Source organism: Aspergillus udagawae (genome assembly GCF_001078395.1).
Source record: "Aspergillus udagawae IFM 46973 DNA, scaffold_3, whole genome shotgun sequence".
Classification (NCBI taxonomy): domain Eukaryota; kingdom Fungi; phylum Ascomycota; class Eurotiomycetes; order Eurotiales; family Aspergillaceae; genus Aspergillus; species Aspergillus udagawae.
The window spans coordinates 1,744,568-1,757,464 of NW_025091266.1; the positions used below are offsets into that span (position 1 = coordinate 1,744,568).

Here is a 12,897-nt window from a genome sequence, read left to right on the forward strand (position 1 = left end):
AGCGACGGAGGATGAATCATAAAGAGGCCCTGGGAGCGTCCAGCCGCGTCCTCTCACCTTTAGCCTCCCCGCCCAACTCGTCCTAGACTAAACAGTCAAGATGCACCCTCAAAATGACCAAAAGCAAGGATCAAGCTGCCAATTTTACCCCTATCATAAATTTTAATGAGCATGATAACTCAGAAATCCTACGTGCCGTCCTCCCGAGGACTAAGGGAGACTACCAGCTTGCGCTCTGTATCTTTAACAAGTTAGCGCCTCAGTAAAGCCATCCCCCGCCCGAATTTAGCTTGGAAAACCTTCAGAGAATTTATCCCATCCAGAATACAGAGTTTTGCTTAGTGATTAGGAGAAGCTCACAGACCGTCAACCGAGCATCGGTACTCGCAGCCACCTCTATCCTTTGTGTCACCTCAAGCCCGATTTGAGCCAAGAAGGGTCCTTCTCAACTGATATATGGTGTCTCGCCTATTCCATAATGTAATACTTGGCCGGGGCCCCTTTTTTGAGGACATACTTGCCACACCAGACGAAATCACAGCCGAGCAGGTTGACACCTTAGGAATATTTCCTGGGCGTTGATGGGAGAAATGCAAGGTGGGACACGAATATTTTGATGAAATCGGAAACTCCAAATCAAGGTCGACCTCTTGTGCAGCGGGGTCTTGGAAGGAACGCTTTAAGAAGCACATTCAAATCCCACAATGTAAGGCTGGAGAATCAATTTTTGATGTCGAAGAGAAAGCTGCTGTAATGAACATTTTGAGATTGGTGTTGTCTGACCCAGACAAGAGTCCCACCAGTGTCTTGGCTTTCTCGCGTGAGATTAAATGACTTGCTGCCTCATTTTCAAGGCCAATTCGGTCGTTAGGCATATTTCAGTGCGGGGTATGGTGGTTCCTCCCGTCATCATAACACTACCATCACATTCGGACAAACAAGCCTAATCGACTCCGAATTCAACAATGAACCCTAATGAATATAACCTCCGCTTGAGGTGGGCGGATGCGCTGGGAATAGAGTTTCTCGGTCCGGTGGAGCCAGCTCGTTGGCCACAAACTCACGAGAGACTTTTCGCGGACGTACACAAGCTCGGCCGTCGGATATACGATAATTTCGTCGAGAGTATCTCAATTGACTCTATCGAGAAGCCCTGGAGAAATTCGATGAGACGCCGCGCTGATCGCTTGTGTAAACTGGCAGACTACGCTTGGGAAGAACGAAAAAATGAAAGTAGCTGGAGGTTCGCTGTCGAGAACGAGATAATGCATCGATTCTCGGTCGAGGTTGCTTGGTGAGCGAATGCAAGAAAGATTGGTTTTGAATAATGCTTTGCTAACAAGACTCTTGCTTATAAACTTTAGCCCTAGATGTCGTAACAGATTGTGGGAGTCAGAGATACCCGCCGCAGCTGGCGGTGACCTCGTGCTGGCGGAGTCGCTCCAAACCCGACGCCAGAAGCGTAAGCCATGCCGATGTCCACTTACCTGGGGTCAAAACCAGTAAGTAAAAAATCTTCCGGATTCCACTTATCTTATAGTCGCTTATCTAGCACCAGGTATGACAGCGGTATCAATATGCTCTTCTCTGATCGAGCAGAAGAGAAAATCCGGCATGATCCCCCTTTGCCTGTCACTTCACAGCCCGAAAAGAGGAAACGTTACGAAAAGCCAGACCGAGTTTATGGATTAAAGCAAACTGATAACTTCAAGCTGCTTCTGGACTCAGATGACAAGCGCGGTGCCACGACTACACCTAGTCTGTCGCTACGTGAAACCATAGAAGTCAGTCCATTTGAGCCAGAAGGTAAGCCGTTGCTTTATCCATTTCTGATCATTGAAGCAAAGTCAAGTAAAGGAGCAGATCGAGCGGAGGTCAACATGCAGACGGCGTTTGTGATTAGGCGCCTCCTAAATGTGCAGCTTGACCTTAAATTAGCCACGGGAGAAGAAACGCAATGGGAATCAGGGCCACTTGTCTGGTTCTTGGCATGGCGGGGTGAAATTTGGGACGTATCTGCGGCCTTTGTGATTGAATCCAAGAATGCGTCAACGAGATACGTGAGTCAATTTTCATCAGTCACAAAAAGAAGGTTCACACTGGACTGAGACCTCTTAGCCTGTTGTTGATTTGTGGAGTGGAAACATTCGCTACCAAGATGGGGCCTTGCAACTCCTTCTGATCATTGACTATATATTTGATTGGGCTCGCGATATTTACCGACCCGCAATATTAGCTGAACTGAACACCTTATCTACGGGCGATATCACGGCCGCCGATACGAACGTATTTTCAACCATCTCCCAGACACGACGTATCTCGAGTTGGTTGAACCACGCTCAAGGTACACCAACACCAACGGTTTCAGCTTCAATGACCAGTATACACCATAATCTGGACTATCTCAGCATTAGTTGTCCAGAAGGAGCTATTCGGGATGCGTCCGTCCTTGAGTCACGCTATCTCGCGCTTCAACTCTTAGAGAGTGACATTGACGATTTTTTGCTGTCCTTTGCATCGATTGAGGAGGCTCAGACCTGGCTTCAAGGAATGTTGAAATGTCTTTCCAGCTCATGGAGAGTTAGTGCGGAGACACTGGGTACTTTGGAGAATATTTGGACGACAGAGGCTCGATTATCTCGGGACGGATATCAACATGATGAAGTTTTCTATGTCAGAATCGCAGTTCACATGTTTGTGTCTCACAAGTGGGAGCCTACTCGTCAACTCACATGTCTTTGCATCTCGGAAGGAGCTTTGCAGAAGCTTCTCACAAGAATGGAATCCCTCCAAAATCTTGAAATGCATCAAAACCCAATCGTCTCTACGGCAGCGATTGAGGCTCTGCTTTGTCGCATACTGAATCAGTCGATTATGGACAATTTGACGGCAGCGGTCTCTATGCTGTGCATTTCCAGTGGCTTCGATAAGAGAGATGGAGTTATACCCAACCACTTATTGGTGACTAGGTCTAATGAGCTGCGCGTTGGATTTCGACATGATAAGTCGCCGTATCTGATCAACTTGGTATCATCCATCTATAAAACTCACAAAATTGGACAAAGACAGCCGCGCGACCCATACATTGCCTTCTCACATCTTCAAAGCAAACAAAACATCGTGTACAGAGGTGATGAAATCCAGATGTGGCCCAAGCTACCGCCTCTCGTCCGTGAGGAGCGATGGAAATGTGTCATGGTTGATGGAATATCCGAGAACAAAGAGTTTCCCAAACGCGGTCTTTATGTATTCGATAGTCTGCCAAATCACCAGGACCTTCTTGAACTTCCGAGCACATTATGGAGGCATGGTTTATACTTTCGCACTATGCAGGTTGTGACAGACATATGGGATGAGAGATACTTCCGATATTTAAACATCCCAATTAAACTCAAGGGAGAGTGGAATTCCAAAGCAGACTCTGAGGCATTCATTGATTGGAAGCAGAGCTTGCGAATGCAGCTAGGGATGGAGCAACAAGCTGATCGCCCAGGTGACAGTGCATCATTACCAATGATTATCTGCTAGAATGAAGAATCGGCCAAGTGTGCGCTAGAAGTGGTGTGAGTGGGAACATGAAATATACCTGAAATATAAACGTGTGAGAGTTTTAGTTATAGAGGTTTCAAATTGCAAAAGGTGAAAGCAAGAGAGCAAAAGAGTGGGAGAGCAGAAGATGGCTATACCGAAATAGGAAATAGTCAAGAGCTACCAGATCAAGCAAGAATTGAGGTAGGAAACTAAACGTCCTCGAGCTGCCGATATCTCGCTGAGGCTCCGGTGTCCCTGGAATGATATAGAAATCCATTATTCCGTACCAGGACGAAAGCAAGCGGCAACGACAATTTCCTTAGTACCCTGGACTTCCCCTCCGGGAGGATATACTACTGAAACCTTCAGATTGCGACCTTGAAGCTCCACCAATAACTCATAGTGGACTTCGTAATGCCTGTCATCCCCTTGACCCTTTGCTTGTAATGGGTGTCGTTCTTTCGCGCTGGTTAAGTCAAACATCACCGTGTCTGCCCATCGGGAACCTAATTGGCGCATGAGTTAATTTTCAACGCATGCCAAACATGGAACCAACTAAGCCATATTATATCACTCACCTGCATTCTTTGGATGGTCCACAGGGTAGTGGTCCTGGGGATTTTCGATCAATGGATTGTAATAGATGGATTGTTTGATCTTCCAAGGTTGATCTACTGGAATGACTCGGTGGTTACTCTCCTGGACCGATTCGTTATAGTCCGCGAGTTGCCCCTGCAAGTGGTTAGTATGAACTCCTAGAGAAAAATAGAAGGAACCAACCTTTTTTATGATCCACTGTACTGTACCATAGACATACTTCTTCTTGTTAAGACCGTTCCTGTCTGGTGGAGCCTCTCTATGGGCCGCAAATTTCTTGGGATTATATGGCTCAGTTTGGAGTATGCCAATGTTCGCAATAGTTTGACGCAGTGGCCCTTTGCTTTTATCAATAGCGCGGTATACCGTCCCTCGCGACACAGTCGTTTCAAAGACACTGGAATAGAACGGTCAGTGAAGAGTCAATAACCAAAGGACATGCAAGATCGCACCCAGCCTTTGGACTGACGACCTTAGGATGCCTCGAAAACCTTTTCCTCAAGAAGCTTTGAAGGGTCTTTGACCGAGCGTAACCACCGAAGAGGATGATTTTCTGTTCATGAGAACTTCAATTCCCAGTGTCTCATCCAGCGCTTTTCCATTCGCAGAATCTTACCTGTACCCTCAGACCAGTCTCTGCACAAGCATCAAGCTGTTGCTGGATGAGACCTGCGATGCCTTCAAGGCTTGGCACAAACCATCCCATGACCCGGTCCCTGGAACGTAATGCATTAGAAATTTAGTGACTGAGTTTGTGCACGCATGGAGGGAAGCTGATCTCTACAGACCTCTTGAGGATGATCATGCCTCTTCCAAACCCCTTAGAAGGGTTTTCGTCCAACCCGTACAATTCCAAATAAGCGTCTCCCTGCAGGGCATCTCCATTATCGAAATTTCGTTTCACGTCGTTCTCAAATTTGCGGAACAGATTGTGAGAAAGCTGATGCTCCATCGATATTTTGTTCTGGGAAAAGCATGGCTCATCTTTTAGATCCTCTACAAGATCAGATTCCATGGCCCGATTGACACAGGTTGAACCAAAGTTTCCTCCTGTATAAGGAATTAGATCCAAATTGTACCCTGAGGGAAGAATCAAGAATCTTACCGCAGGGTGGGACTGCCTCAATCAGCCTGAATGGACTTTTGTGCTCCACAGTGTAGGTTGTTACATCCTTTTTGCCCCGTTAGCGTACTTCGCCGAGTAGCGGTTCTCTCTAACGTGCTTACCACTGTGCCTCCCCCGGCGTCACATACCATGAACGTCTCCCGTCTCTGTATACTCGGAAAACTTAGCCTGCTTTCAGAAATTCGTTGATGCAAAGATATCACTGACCGAGACATTTGTACCCCCAACCACATGATCCAATGCAAATGCAGAAGCAGCTTCTGGCTCGTTTATTATAAAGAAGCTTGATACTTGACCAAAAGCAGTTTCGCTTGCAGCTTCACGCACGATCTGTTGCAATGACCATGAAGCCTCTATCGGCCATCCTGCAGGAACAGACAGGGAAAGCTCGACCTCGCTTGATTCGGTGAAATTCACCTCGTCTGTGAGATAGTCCTTTGCAAATCGGAATACTTCAACCAGGTAATCCTTTACGGCATCATGTACTGTTTTACCCAGATGCCTGAGTGTTTCCCTCACCTCTCGAAGTTGGTTGTCTGTCTCATCTTCCTCGCTCAACTCAGGGTCGGTCAACAAAAGCTTTGTAAACCTTACGAGTCTGCCGGCCAGACCTGATGTTCCTCCGCTGTAGTGAAATTGCTCCAGTTTCTGGCGGGCTTGATATCCCCAGTAATAGCTGCCGTCAAGGTATAGGCTCTCGCTTGGAACTTCCCCTCTCTGCTGATCCCGGCCAGCGGATGGCCAGTCGGTGATGTCCTTGATTTTGCTCTGAGGTACTTTTGCAGGGCGCCTGCCTGACTTAAAGCGGTAGTATGAGATTGACGTCATGGTTGTTCCAAAGTCTAGGCCTACAATATAAGTCATATTATCTTGGCCGTTCTTCCTCAGGATTGGTGTTTCCATTGGAGTTGTAGGCCGAAGCCCGACGGAGTCGCTGTCGGATACGGATGGAGTAAATAGGGCATCATTTGCCTCTGAAATGTCTTGAATTCGCCGTTTTCTGTGCGCCAAAGTCGTTGACGAATTTGATCTTCCTGGCATTTTGAGGGCCACTTGAGGAGTTGAGGGGCTGTCTGGGAGAAAATTTTCACCGTGAGCACAAGGGACGCACAGGATAAAGTACCATTTGTGACACCGTCACGTGGAGTCTGTTCTAGCAGGGGTTTTGTTGCTACTAGTGATTAATTGGATAAGTCGAGTCTGCCTTGCCTGCCTTTGGCCCCCAAATTGCCCACCTCTTCCTCCTGACCACCTCATGTAAAAACGATTGTTGGCAGGATTTGAACCTTGCCGATTTGACGACTCTTTTCCTCGTCTCTGTTCACCCGTGGAAGGAGCAGCTGTCATACAATATGAGCGACATGAGATTTCCCAGCGCATCTCCCATTCCATCCAGCTCCATTGTGACCGTCCCCTCTGAATGCAGAAAGCCAGAATGGTGGTGGCGTTGGGGCTCCGAATCTCCAAAGGAATCTCGCAGCGCAGAGTACTCTGAATCTTTTATATTGACCCAAAAGCGGAATCGAAAACGATCAAGGCGTTTTCCAGAGCCGGAGCTCTATTCTGGCGAGGCAGATACAGATGCCCAAAAGCGAATGCGACTTGGTGGTTCACATCCCGATAACCGTATCTCCAAACACAAAACGGTTTCTGGTTTGGAATCGGAGGTAAGAAGGTTATTCATTTTTAGAGACTTGGAGGTCATTGACAATGAAAGTTTTAGATATCTGCCACGTCCTTTTCGCATGGTGAAAGCCTGAATGCGAGGAATGAGCAGAGCGACAGTATGGCAGAATTGAGAGAAGGCAAACGTATACCCGCAGCGCCTTTTGGCACCGGAGATGGGGCTATTACAGAGGCAGGAGCCGCGAAAGAAATTCAGCTCTTGAAACGAGAAATCGATCTCTTGGGCCTACACCATAATAGGATAACTTCAACTTTGGAGCAAGACATCAGATATTTGCAAGAGGAAAACTTCGCTCTCTGTCACAAGCTAGATTGGTATAAGACGCAACACGAGGCCAAGCCCAGTGGATCTTGTGCTTCGGATGAGGTGGAGGGACTCAGTGCAGAGTTAGAGAGGAGGAACAGGGAAATTGAGGAGAAGATCAAGCAAAATTCGTCGCTTGAAGAGCAACTTAATACTGCAGAAGGATTGAGCGCTGTACTGAGAGACTCACAAGACGAAAATAATGTTTCAGTGATCTTCTCTGAGGATTTGGCTCAGCTGGAGACTGCAATGAGCCAAGCGGCTTTGCTCCTTGTTCAATGTCTCTCCGACAAACAACTTTCAACCGTACGGAAAGCCCCACGCAAAAGCCCAGAGTTAGATGCGATGATCAGGTCAAGTCTTGGGAAAATGAGTATTCTGGCTTCCCACCCGAAACATGCCTTTTCCGCGCTGCTGTTCGGTTTTACACGAGAGCGAGTTTTCTACTCGGGTCGTTGGACTGCTTTGCAACTCGAAGGCTATATGTTAAGGGGATATCAGGCATTAATTCAACGTATCAGTAAGTCTCGGGCAATATGATCCATAAGAGTCGCTACTGAGACATGAGAAAGCTCCGCGCGGCACTCTCGAAAACCTCCACAGAGCAGCTCTTGAGCTAATGCTGGAGGAAAACCATCCGTTTCGAAATTGTTGGGTTCAGTCGCAAGTTGAAGAAGTCCAGTGCGAGCTCCTGCGACTTCTTAGCCCGTTAATTGATGCATCAAAAATGGGAATATTCGACAAAGATATTCGGGCTGCCCTGAACCGCCTTTTTACAATGGCGTTTCACTTTCGTGCCCGCTGTGTGCCCCCTAGGGGCACTCGCTACGAGCTCATGCAAGTCAAGGCAGGGGATATATTTGACCCACAATACATGGAAGCTCAAAGGCCTGATGGATGTATTCAATCAGTTCCTAGTGGAAAGACGCATCGAGTTAAGGTTTGTGTTCACGGTTGTCTCGTTTCCCACGTCATCGAAGATGAACCATTCAATGGAGAATCACGCAGCACAATCAGTCAGCCATTTGTGTCCGCATATGAGAGGGACCGGTTGATCGAAAAGAAGCTAAGGGGGGTTTTGAAGAGTGGGAAGGCAATTGTTATCTTAGAGGATGATACACAACCATAGTCCTCCCAAGAAGATCTCTTGGAACATCACACAAGTCCAAGGTGATATTGGGAGATCAACTATTTGTGAAAGGAGTGGAAGCTAAGGCTCTACCCTCAATAATGAAGTTGTTCCTTCTTCTCATCATCTCATCCCAGTATCTGACGTCTACGTATCGAATTGAAGAATAAACCCCGCAACCAGACAGAGCCTGAAGAGGAAAAAGATGGGTAGGGGTTTACAAAATTAGAAGTAACGCCCGTCACAAGGCTCTTTCCGAACCTTTAGATAGAAGAAGCCTTTAGATCGCTCAAGGCTCGAGACCGGTGTCATGGCTTTCGAGATAATCAATCAACGCAGCCGGGTCTTCTGTTGGGCAAAGAGACAATGCCAGCAGCAGAAACGCATCTCATGATCATACCTTACACAACAGCTATGCTAATTCTGTACAAATAAAAAGCCCTCTCAGAAAATTCGTAAACGTTTTGCACGCCTTGATTATGGTGTTTTGAGGTGGTCCACTCGCCCGTGGATTGCATCAGTGTTCCTGGTATAGTCACTCCAGGAGCTCATGCTCATACTGTTTCATGTCTGGTGGGCGTCTAGTTATGTCAACTCCTGGATGGCTGGTTATGCTGATTGGGGGCTAGGAGAGGTACGGCGTAACGAAGCACCTGAGTAACAGAACAAAAGCGTTAAAGCGTCTATCCAACCAACATCACCGTTGTCAAGGGTGTCGGCACTACATATATCCCGGTGGTGGTAGATGTACGGAGGACATGGCAGTAGTTGTGACACTAGGAAACAGTGTGTAGATAGAGTGGTTAGTGTTGAGCGAACTGGTTAGCGGAGACTGAGGGTATGAAGGCAAACACGTCAGCTCCAGCACTTCTCCCTTCTCTCTTCTCTTCAGTCTCAGTATTCATTGCAGAATGCACTCTTTTATCGAAGAATAGGCTCTTGTCACAGTAGTTATCATGGCTGTAGCAAAGTACTCCTTATATAAGGGCAAGATGAACACCCGATAAGCAGAGTCTGCCAGTTCATAGTTCAATAAACACTAGCGGATCAATATCTACCAGATCCTCGTGAGGGACAACGAGAGCATGACCTAGTAAACCCTGGGTGCTTTCCACGGATGTGAAGCCCTCAAGGCCCTTCACGGTGGTGGTCCATCCGCGAGAATGAGGTAGCCCATTCAAGTCACTCTTATTTCATGAAGTTCCTCATGTGCTCGGCTACAGGAGAGCTCTTCAATTGTGTTTATTTGAATCAGACCGGGCTACGAGTTTCTGTACCCCTTCTTCGGTTAGAATCCTCACTGCGTCCAGACCAAATAGTTGTAGTGGCCACAGTGAATCTATTTTCCTTGAACAGCTCCGCTGAGGATCAGTTCAAGCCACCAAGAAAAAGCAAAGATGGGGCTGGAAACCGAGTGGAAAGGAGAACGGGAGAGAGAGGGCAAGTTTAGCCGAGGGGCCTCGTCAGCGCTGCAGGGGCGTTCAGGGCGTTTGGGTGAAGAATAGAGGGACTTCAGGGCGTTCAGGTGAAGGGGCCTGAAGGGGCCTGAAGCGGCTGAAGAGTAAAGCGGTAAGGGCAGCCATGCCAACGAATGACAAAAAAGACTCAAGACAAAAAAAAAACATACAACAGCCGGGATTCGCTGGTGGTCACCCACCCAACTACTAACCGGCCGGCGTGTGGTTTGAACGCGGTCAATACCCAGGTGGGTGCCTTCATGGGTGACGGGGGGTGATGCCGCTTGAAAGAGGTGGTGATTAGCGTGGGTGCAATATAGTGAGGTGGTGACGGCTGGAGCATACATCACCTTTGGTGAGCCTGATAAGCCTCGGGAGGGAGCGGTCCACCTGGGCGCGAAACAGGGCGCTCTGGTTGGGGATATTCATAAATCTGAAACACCAGACGATCCACAATCTATTGATAGGCTTTGCCCTCCCTCTAAAAACATGAGACTTGCTGCGCTAACATGCTTTGGACGGCTGGCTGGCCCTAATTTAATTTAAAACCTGCTGGGTTGTCTTTGTGAATTGAAAGCCTCGGTCTTAACAGTTTATTTGGTGAGGTCATCGCAGTTCACAGTATGAACTAACCACATCACTGGGGACTGATACAGAACATTTAAGAGCGCACTACAATAATTGAATGAGTCTTTAGCTTAATTTCTTTTTAGGAGGTCAATATGTACTCTATATATGTTACAGATTAGCATGCTCAGGCATGAAAATAATAACTTGAGTGAGACATACTGTCTGTTATTAGTAAGAGCACAAAAGTCTCAGCTGCCTCAGCATAGAGGGCCCTACAATGTTCTAAGAGCTATTAGTTTGGGCTAGATAGCCTCACCACCTCTCCTCTCTCAAAGAAGCCAGGTAGATATGAATTTTAGCAGCTTCATTCTCCAGTTCCTCCATGAAAAGGAGATCCAGATAGGACAGTTCACAATATTGTGTTTTGTTATAAAATAATATATGACATTGCACTAGATGAATTCACCTAGCACGGGCGTTGTAAAGGTTAGATGATTAAGTGGTGAATGCGGCTCTATGTGCAGGCATGTGACTTAAAATTGGGCGGTTATATGATTTGAGTAATTTATCCTTGGGCTTCTACCTCTAAACATACAGCAACCTAAGTAACATGGCGGATCACGTCACACCTCCTAGAACATTATTAAGTCTCTGTTAACCCTCTCCCTTAGACTGTAAGCTTCCTCTCATGTATCCTCTGCCGTCAATGGTTTGTGATCACATAATAAGGGCCTAGTAAAGCTACTTATTTTCTCAGTCCATATGATTATAAAGGTGTATTACACGCGCTTGAGTCTGATTCATGTCTCAATTCTTATGTTGAGGAAGATCTGGTAGGCTAACTTCGCCTCCTTCCTCTTTTGCTGGTTACTAATGACTAGGAGCCAGTTATAATTATGATCCTCTTCATTCACGCCTAGCATTCAAATGTCTACACCTCTTGATGAAACATTTTGTGCAAATGTTGTTCGCAACAGAATGAAACAACATGAACTATTTAAATACTGGACTGGACCCGAAGCACGATGTGCAAAAAGAGATTCGACGCTTTGCATCATCACAGTTAGAACTGCCTGACCAGGAAGATGAACAATGGAATATGTTAGAAGGGAGCCTGATGCGCCATTTAGTCATCACTTACCACAGTTTCTCGGTGTGATCATTCAGGTCGGCTATGCTCAGCCTGGCAGAATCACTAACAGATGCATCTTATGCAGCGATGTTAGCATCAATAGTATATTTAAACATTGAGTACAGTGCCTCTTGAAAAGGTTCTCTCTCCATTTGGCATCTTGGGGTTAGAGAATTTCAGGCATGCCGAGCGATGAACGAACATGTATGGCCCTTTGTGCCAAGGCTGATTATATACTTATTAGCACCAGGCTTTTCGAACCAATGATGACAATCTGTAGAGTCAACTACACTGCGACTGATGCGCAGGATTTTGTAACAGAGGAGTTGACTCGGGACTGTCAAAATCTTAATCAAGAGATTGTGATATCCTCAGAGGACCTGTGTGGATTCCTAGCAGATGCAGAAACAAGGCAGATCGCCCAAGAACGACAGAGTGGCTCTGTGAATCGCCTCTCTCCGGGAGTACAAAAAGGTCCTCGATCTGAAACTCCCGGTGGGATCAGCTCAGAAAGTCGACCCAGAGACTAAAGTGAGAAAGCAAAGTGATTTATGTTCCAAGTTCTCCGTCTGCGAACTGGAATAGTTGAGCTCTGAAATGTCTGAGCTTGCCTTCGAAGTTCCTCAGGAGAGGTCGCCGAAAAGAGTGCTCTGGCCTGATGCCTAGGCGGCAGGTTATGTCTTCATTTTAGAATCCACGGCAGCCATGACTAAGTCAGGTGTTCCCAAGCGGCAACGCTTCTTCTGGCCCTTTTGAGATAAGCCGGCTGAGAGCTTAATATGGACCTCCACCACCGTACTAGGCGTACGTAAACTAAAACATGAGGATCTGAAATAAGCACGGCGACTTCGTTCCACTCCAGGACTCACAGGGTTGCTATTGTCGATGCGAATGACGACTGGAAAAGACTATGGGCGATATATTCGATTCTATTGTCTCGGAATGGATGTATAACGTATATCTATACTCATTCCAACTCCCGTGCGGCTATCAGTGAAGAATCCCTAACAATAATCTGAACGGATCGACTCCTCCACCTAAGCTGCTCGCCGCTTCGCACAGAGCAGCTTCTTCGTTTGAACAATGAAAGCCCCATAGTTGCCGTCACTGGCTGGGTCTACATGTAACGATCGTGCTAGACAACTAGGATTTTCTACTTGTGAAATCCTTGAACTTCTCAGTTTCTCCTTAGCTGCAAGGCAATGACAAGACTGCATGTGCTTTGGAGTTCTTACAATGCCTCATATCCTTGAGCTTTTAGCTGTCACGACATGGTCCCATCAGGTCATACCTGGAAACTTGACGGGTCAGTGTACATTGACTGGAGTTCTTTGACACTGGAGACGGAATTATTGAACATGGTGA

The 12,897-nt window shown here is 46.9% G+C and overlaps 3 protein-coding genes across 3 annotated transcripts; 2 read left to right on the plus strand and 1 right to left on the minus strand.

The window, feature by feature from the left end:
* Positions 1–965: 965 nt before the first annotated feature.
* Aud_004471 (uncharacterized protein) lies at positions 966–3,528 on the plus strand (the record flags this gene model as incomplete). The annotated part of the gene is made up of 4 exons (XM_043289411.1): positions 966–1,294; positions 1,365–1,502; positions 1,559–2,060; positions 2,119–3,528. 4 exons carry the CDS (start codon positions 966–968, stop codon positions 3,526–3,528), a joined length of 2,379 nt encoding a protein of 792 aa, XP_043145346.1.
* A 279-nt stretch (positions 3,529–3,807) lies between these two features.
* Positions 3,808–6,295, minus strand: Aud_004472 (Hsp70 family protein; the record flags this gene model as incomplete). The annotated part of the gene is made up of 9 exons (XM_043289412.1): positions 3,808–4,037; positions 4,110–4,263; positions 4,312–4,525; positions 4,581–4,681; positions 4,745–4,844; positions 4,917–5,178; positions 5,234–5,300; positions 5,356–5,400; positions 5,462–6,295. 9 exons carry the CDS (start codon positions 6,293–6,295, stop codon positions 3,808–3,810), a joined length of 2,007 nt encoding a protein of 668 aa, XP_043145347.1.
* Positions 6,296–6,606: 311 nt separating this feature from the next.
* On the plus strand, positions 6,607–8,373 carry Aud_004473 (uncharacterized protein; the record flags this gene model as incomplete). The annotated part of the gene is made up of 3 exons (XM_043289413.1): positions 6,607–6,921; positions 6,978–7,764; positions 7,817–8,373. The coding sequence occupies 3 exons, from the start codon at positions 6,607–6,609 to the stop codon at positions 8,371–8,373; spliced, it is 1,659 nt and encodes a 552-aa protein (XP_043145348.1).
* Positions 8,374–12,897: the final 4,524 nt, after the last annotated feature.